Raw genomic sequence first — 8173 nt, 5'->3', positions numbered from 1 at the left:
GAAATTTGACCAGCTTTAGAGATTTTAGGAAGTGTGCAAAATTAGAAGATATGGGAATGCAATACGTTGGCGCCTTCGGCACGTTTTACTATAAATCGCTTATTTTTCTTTTGGCTATCTAGAATATTTGCTATTGTTGTAGATGTCGATCGACATATATTTCGTTGGTGTGCCGCCGAAGTGTTTTAGCTCTGTTGGTGTGCCGCGTGTGGCTGCGGAGCACTGGTTTAGAACTATCGCTTGTTAAAGACCAAAGAAATAATAAACAAATTTTGGTACAGTTGAACCATCCAATATCGAACACTCAAATAAGAGCTATAACTTCGGATCTGAGCTGATACCCGATGGTTTGTTACTAGTCCGATATTCCAGCGTTATCGGTACCTATCCTATACCAAATTAGTCTAATACAGCCATGTTATGCGATTTAACGTAGAGTTTCCTACTTTAAGGGTGAATTTCTGATAAAATACTCTATTAAAAATCAACGATAAGTAGAAAATGCAAAAAATGAAGGTTACTATTTAACGATAAATCTTTGGTAAATTTCAACCAGTTTTAAAGTCAGTTAGGGGCAAAAAAACGCAAAAAATCGTCCTTCGTTGAATCTGATATTGAAAAAAATATAAAAGTGACAAAACAAAGCCACGAGGATTATTTAAAAAACGACTCCTCTTACCTCTTTCAAATATAATATATAAATGTTGTCTCCTAAATTAGTTAGATACCGCTATTGTTTCATGGATATATTTGTTACTTCTGTGACATGTTACATTTTACCAACCCTAAATTTAGGCACAATTGAGGATGCTTCTTGCGTTTCTGCTGACATTACCTCATCTGCATGCGACAACGTTGCACAGGACAATAGTGTTTCTGCAACGTCATGTATGACGTCAAACTGTTCTTCCTTTGCATGTAACTCACCAGCGTCACCTGCTGGATGTCTAGATGACGTTCTCGAAAATGGTTTGTCAAACACTATTTGCGTTAAAATAAATGTAACTCCCTGCTTCCTAACATTAATTCATTTTTTTTCTATAACTGACGATAGATGTACAACTATTTCCTAATTGCACCATCAGAGAGACTCTGCGCAAAGCTTTTGAATGCGCATTGCCCTTAGAGAGTGGCTACCCGTATGGACAGGTCTCTGATTGTAGGTAAGACAACAAAACCACATAAATGTCAGCACCTACCTTAAGTATTGTTAACGCCAATTGTCTTTTTCTATTAGCACTAGAAAAATTTCCCGAGTAAGGTCTTTTTATATCACTAACAATGTTTGTTGTTTGTACGCTTTTGCAAATTTATTTGTGGAATGTTACTCAAAGAATAGTTCTCCCTATGATTACAAAGTCTTTTTTTACAGTCAAAACATCAATAGCTCACTAAGTTGTGTTTCCAAAATGGTTGACGGTTGTTTGTCTCCTTTCTGTCCAACTGTTTTGGATAACTTGCCCTTCGACATCAGAGGACTTTACGTGGTAAGACAAGCAAAAACAGTAAAATTACATAATCATTTATCTACTTAACTTGCTAACCAAAACATAGTCTCAGCCGTTTTTATTTATTTATTTATTTTTTTGACAATTTCCAAAATATTATTTATAATAAGTTACAACGCAAGTCACTTTTCCTAAGCAATAAAAATAGTTGATATACAATACCAAAGTAAAAAATGTTTAAAAGCATCATATGGCCCCTTTTCAACTTTTGTTTTTAGAGGATTGTCAACGGAATGAAAAACCTGACGGCTTTCAATTTTCCACAAGAGGCCCAGGAAAGCTTTAGTGCCGCCCTCTGCTTTCTGTCTTCCTCACAAGTCTTACAAAACTTGACGCGTGAATTAGACCGAACAGCCGATAGTACCAACACTTCTGAGGCATCTAGTCTGTTTTGCGACGCTACGTTTTTCCGCGACGTTTTTACGTGGACTGCAAGGGATTTTCGCCGCATTATGCAAGCCGAATCCCGGGAAGAGTTTTGCAGGTAGTGAAAGTTATGATATTAACGAGCAAATAGGTTTTGTGTTTATAATAATAGAACTATGTAAATTTCTAATCATACTCAGGTTTTGTGTATAATTGCTTAACCTGTCCTTGTGCGACTGCTTTGTTTGTTTACAATATATTATTTACATACTTACATCGCAGCGCTTTCACGTCTTTAAAAACTCAAATATTGGATGGATGGAGAAGGCGTTGTAACAGAACGGCCGTCATCGATTTGTTCATCAACCGTCTTCCTCGCGAATTTGCCTTTATAACTCCCGCCCTTGTTCCCGCAATTACGATAGCCGAAGAAATGCTGGAAAACTATCAACTGGACAATTGTACAAACGCACCATCTCAAGGTTGCAGGCTAAACACAATAATTTCAGAGTAATGTTCGCTGATAATTTCAATTAGCTTTTTTAGCGCGGGCAGAGAAATGTTTAAGGTAAAACGTAAAGAGAGGTGGTAAATCTTTGCAGTTAATAGTCAACTCTTTACAGTGCTTTAGGGCTGTCTTTACTAGAGTGCTTAGACTACGACTAGGGCTTTTTAAACTGGGGTCTATGGACCCTTGGGGTACGTGGGTTAGTTCCGGGTCTGTCAAGGTGTAAATCTATATGTACACCTGTCATTTTAAAACCGAAATGAATTTTCTAAAACAATTTTGGCGCCTTCTCCTTTATTGTTTTTAGACTCGATTCTAATTTTATATTTGCACATGATTTAGATCGAAAGCAGCAGGTTTTTGTAAAGACTACTCTTACGTCATTTCTGAAAACGTCATTCTGACCTTGGTCCAATCAAACCAACAATGTTTACAAATTTACGTTAAAAAGGCAAAGATCGTATGACTTACTTAGATTAACGGTTGTTATTAACGTATTAAATGTAATTATAGCCACTCATAAAACCTCAGTAACTACATTCAAAGAGTAATCAGCACTAAAAAATCAAAATAACACTTTGTCCTGCTACCAAAGTGTTTACTTTTCGTTTTTGCATCTATGTTTCGTAATTGTGTTTTTTGTACTTATATCAAATACGTAAAATTCGTTATTTGCGGTGTGTAAATGTCAAACCTTTCTACGTGCGGCCTTAATCCATGTCACTTAGATTAAACTTACATGCGTGGTCAACGTGTTTATATCGCAACAACTAATGTCTGTAAAACGTTTTCCAGCATCTGGCAGTACGACTACAGTGTCGTCCTCGACGATGTCCATGGTGTCCATGGTTTCCACTGTTTCTACGGTTTCTACGGTTTCCACCGTTTCCACAAATCCACAAGCTGGGTCAAGCAACGCGGCAGGGGTCTTGTTGTACAACCAACTTCTTTTAAACATTGCATTCGCCAACATATACCTGCTGGGTTTTCTGCACTAAAACGACTTATATATTTTGCGAATTAGACTGATATGTTTGCGACACTAAACTAATATTAGTATGAAACAAACATATTAGCCTGACACAAATTGATTTAGTGTTGTCTATCATCATTTCAACGTGTGAGAGAATTAATTGATCAATTTTAAACCAGATGCAGTTCTCAAAATATAAACGTAGATCTACCTACAAACTCAAAATCTAGTTTTCCGATTCTTAGCTTGTAAACAAATTTTTCGTTTAAATTACCTAATGTTTTGTACTTGTCTGCGCTCTGATATTGCTCACAGCAACAAATAGCAACAAATAGCTTACTTTGCCAAAATATGACACGTTGTAAATATTTACAGTAAATGTTTATTATGCCATGTTTTCACATACTTACCTCTTACTTACACCTTCAACAGCTACAATAAATGAAGAGCGGTATGTCTTTCAATTTCATCGCGTTCTGTAGCCTTTTTATATTATATATATATGTTTTTTCAATTCGCCAACGAGATTTCTTGGTAAGATATTAACATTATAACAATTCTCCCTTATGCGCTTAAAGATGTATTCTCTTACCGCTGTAGTTAATTATTTGAATTGATTTTGCCATTGGTGTAGTTGACAGTAGATGCATGTAAAGCTGTTAGAAAATACAACCAAGAAATGACTTCTTATAATCATGCGACCTATATTTTTTGTTTGTGTTATATAAAGCGTACATTCCTAACAACAAGCGGGTTACAATATTTTGTGACATTTAAAATACTTAAAATTTACTGCCCAACATCGATTAAAATGTGCTCGAGGAAGTGTGCGCACATTTTTTTATTTTTTGACGAGTGTTTAGACATACTTTCTTAGTACAAATCACCGCTTGATATCGCCAACTATTTTTGAAGATTTTTACTTTATAAGTCTTACATATAAGAAAAAGTTGTAAAATAGGCACATAACAATGGATTTCGATAAAAAAATTATATTGTCGTAATACAAAGGAACCGTACATTGTGCCCAGGACTGCCATGACAGTTTAAAAACAATTTAAAAGTAGTTCCTGCGTTGGCTGTGGCCTAAAAAATAAGTCAACTCCCGATTCCAAGTCCTGCGTCCAACTCCAACGAGCCTCGACTCCGACTCTGACTCTGCAGCCGCAGGCCTGCATGTGAGACAACCCATGTCATCCGAACAGACATTTGGGGCTGTTCAGTCAAAGGGGCTGTAGCAAATTGTAGAAGAATATAGTAGAAAATTTTGGAAGCTTCGACCGCGGGCCGTAATACTATAGGCTTTAGAGCTTGTGTGACGACTAATTTTATCTGGATCTTTCATACAAGACATTTGCCCATCAAAATCCATTCAGCGTTTTCCATGAAATCCTTCAGGCTACTTTGGGTAGCATTTAAAAGGCATTTTATTGTCGATAAAGGGCTTGCCTAAAGTAGGTTCTTGTTAATAATTGCCTACCAGCAAACAATACCAATTGCAACCAGGGGCAGGATTAACGCGCAAGTCAATTTCGGACTAAAGTAATTTATTATGAGCAAGCTTAGTGGGTGTATTAACAGTCTGTGAATCTGTTTAGTAACAAGGCAGTACCGGTCAGAATTAATCAGATGCTTGACAAGGTGAAATACATTTGGTTAAATATTAAACCAGCTTTTCATGTGTGTATTGTATTACACGGGTACAGACAAAAAGCCTTCTACTGAAATTACGAAAGAGAAAAAGACCTTTGTTAGATCGATACAGCTCCTATTTCCCACAGTAAGGAATAAATGTGTAAACATTGCGATTACTTTCAGTTGAGTGCCAAAAGTAAAGGTGTGCGTTTTTATTTCCGGGTTCGTGTCAAGTTCGATATCAGGTCGGGTTAGAACACAAAGCTTATTTAACAACATGTCGGAAATTGGACCCGGTATGGAAACTATTGAAGTTAAAGGTTTGATTTGGATCAGTTTAGCAGGAATTTTTAATAATCCCACCGTGGTTCTTCCGAAAGCTTGTACTCCTCCACTTCAAGCATAAATGTTAAGTTACTCATAATAGCAAGGTTGTTAACAAGTAGCCTAAATTACAAAAAAGGAACACATAACAGGCAATATATATTTTTTGCAGTTATAAGTTCACGTCTGTTCGACTGTGTCATAAGATTTCAATCGATAAAGATATGGCACTCGAAAGGACGCTGTTTATTTATGACTCTTCGGCGGTGCAAAACGAAAGCGACGATCCACTGATGGCGATCCGGTACTTCAGCTCCTGCGAGGAAGTCAGCACCGACGATAAGTGCTTGCTGTGTAGGAGTTTGGTGGCATTGCACGACAGCGTAAATGCAGTCACGCGCTCCCCGCCCAAGCAGATATCGTTACTGATGCAGACGTTTGCACTTGCTAGGGTCGAAGGTCACGTAACGGTGGCGATCGGGTGCAAACTGGAAACGCCAAAAAGCAACGAGGCCGTCGAGTCGCTTAACCTACTTGTAAAGATCGTTAGGTTTCGATTCGGCTCCTTTGTTAACCTTTTGGAGAGATACGAACAGTTAGGAAGCGGTTTCAACCTGGAGGCTATTCTACGACGAGCGGAAAAACTCGAGTACATAAGAAACGAACTTGAAATACAAACCAACATATCGCTGTTTTTGGAAGAGTGCGCAAGAAAGCAGCACTTCTTGGTGGCTTGCCATTTATTTCAGGACAAAGAGGTTCACAGTCAGTTCGATCCGCAATCCACGAGAATTATTGTTGCCGCCTCTCACTTTCCTTGCGAACACCTAAATGTGGTAAAAAGCAAACTTTCCACAATAACCTGGACACGTGCGTTTATGTCATACAGTGATAAAGACGGACTTTTTAGTCCGCCATCACAAAAATGTAATCGCCAGGAATGCGACACTGATGCACACGAATTGGCGAAAAATCCAGTTAAGGAGGAAAAGGAACCAAAACAGTTAGTCCATTGTCCAGACCAACCATCCAAACTACCCTCAACTTCTGAACAGCGTTCTAAAAGCGTCGGAAAGCCTGCTACGTCCAAACAATGTTCAACTTCGAACCAGGACTTACTTCTTGTTACATTAGCACTTGAAAAAACTAAGCTACTTTTTTTGACAAAAAATTCCAATTTTAGTATCGAACGTCTACAAAGCTTGGAGTTATATTTATGCCATGTCGAAAAGCAGCTTGACTCAAACGAATATCTGTATGATGAAGATCCATAGTAGATTGAAAATTCGATATTTCTATTTTGTGTTTTGTTTGGATTGCACCTAATAAATACAATGCAAAATAATTATTACACCTTTGTTTGTTCCTAGCAAAATAAAATGTAGGCTATTAAACGTCGTTTACAAGTTAAATATTAACGTTTCGGAAAACTAATCGCACATGGCAGTTTTTTTAAAGTATTGATTAAAAAACGCTGCCCTTATCGTATACGATTTCCAGGATTATCCTGCAAACTAAGAAAAGGATTAGCGCTGCTTGCGTTAAGAAGTTGTACATATGTCTAAGAGGAAATGAAAGATTAATGTATCCACGTGACAATGGTGAACTAAATACGAAAAGCTTATTTTGACAAACATTTACGCTAAATGGCGCGTGCTATTTAAAAAACCCCAGATATTTAACGACCCTTCAGAAAACTCACATATTGTGCTACCACTTTCCTTTTTTGAGGTCCAAATGTTTAATGTATACGTGGTAACGTGATGGAGGAAATAGTTCTATGGGACGAGTTGCAACTATCGGCGCAGCGTAGGCCTACCCTATAAAGAAATTGACCTTTGGATAGGGGATTTCAAGTCTTTTATGGAGCCTACCAATCAAGTGACTAAGCAACGTGACGAATATATAGTAAAATTTGTTTTTTTGGAATGATAATAATAATTCAAGATTACTAATTTGGCATATTTTGCTAACAAAAATATCATTATTGTTAATTTAGAGCAGGGGTCGGCAACCTACGGCCCGTGGGCCGGACCCGCCGAAGTAATTCATCCGGCCCGCCGTCTCTTTGACAAATTAGACACAGGTCTATTTTAAATACTTTTTGACTATTTAACTGCGTAACTGCGAAAAATTTTCGCGCTTCGCGCGAATGTTCATTATACCTTCGGTTTGTTTACGTTTTGATGCTGCCTTTTCAGCTATAGATCAGCAATTCTTTACCGTTGCTCCGTAGTAGGCTGCCAAGTGCGTAGCGCAAAATAGGAAAAATTATTAAAGAATATTGGATATACATTTTTAAACATTTTTTTTTTACTTTCGGCATTGTAATAAAAACTTAAATTTAGAAGAAATACCGGTATACCAAAAAAAAATCGCGCTCGCTTCGCTCGCCAGGTGCGTCTTTACTTTAAACAGTTAACAAACACTGAGCTAGATTAACTTTAAATGTTATCGCGTTCCCTCAAAATAGTTTTATTACACTTTTCATTCGCTTTGCGTCAACAATTTACTGCCTCTGCAAATAAAATTAATCACGTTTTTAAGTGCAAAAAATATCCCAGGCCCGGCGGATTCACAGTTGTTCTAAAATAACACAATTCTTGGTTATCATTTTGTGCGGCCCGCAGAGACCTTTTTAAGTTTGGTTTGGCCCGCGATTGGAAAAAGGTTGCCGACCCCTGAACTTGCACTTTTGTTTATATGGTGCAAATTGTTATCATCTTGCAATGGTATCTTGCTCTCAGCGATAGACAATGAATAAAGTTTAACAAATACAATACCTACCCCAACAAAAAGTTCAGTGCAAACGATTGATAAGGGTGGTTTGGTAAAAAAATGTACAATCTCTTTTGGCTT

At 37.5% G+C, this 8173-nt stretch overlaps 1 protein-coding gene across 1 annotated transcript; it reads left to right on the top strand.

The window, feature by feature from the left end:
• Positions 1 to 5538: 5538 nt before the first annotated feature.
• On the top strand, positions 5539 to 6588 carry LOC146164457 (uncharacterized). The gene is made up of 2 exons (XM_083380727.1): positions 5539 to 6317; positions 6498 to 6588. The coding sequence occupies exons 1-2, from the start codon at positions 5539 to 5541 to the stop codon at positions 6586 to 6588; spliced, it is 870 nt and encodes a 289-aa protein (XP_083236853.1).
• Positions 6589 to 8173: the final 1585 nt, after the last annotated feature.

Source organism: Ascidiella aspersa, chromosome 2 (genome assembly GCF_963924565.1).
Source record: "Ascidiella aspersa chromosome 2, kaAscAspe10.2, whole genome shotgun sequence".
NCBI classification, from domain to species: Eukaryota; Metazoa; Chordata; class Ascidiacea; order Phlebobranchia; family Ascidiidae; genus Ascidiella; species Ascidiella aspersa.
This window is presented reverse-complemented; position numbering and strand designations above follow the sequence as displayed.

Bases quoted from the DNA above. Each gene is read 5' to 3' on its own strand.
- LOC146164457 (XM_083380727.1), top strand. From the start codon at position 5,539: ATGGCACTCGAAAGGACGCTGTTTATTTATGACTCTTCGGCGGTGCAA. The intron at 6,318-6,497 runs GTTAGTCCATTG...TTCCAATTTTAG, and splicing joins GAGGAAAAGGAACCAAAACA to TATCGAACGTCTACAAAGCT.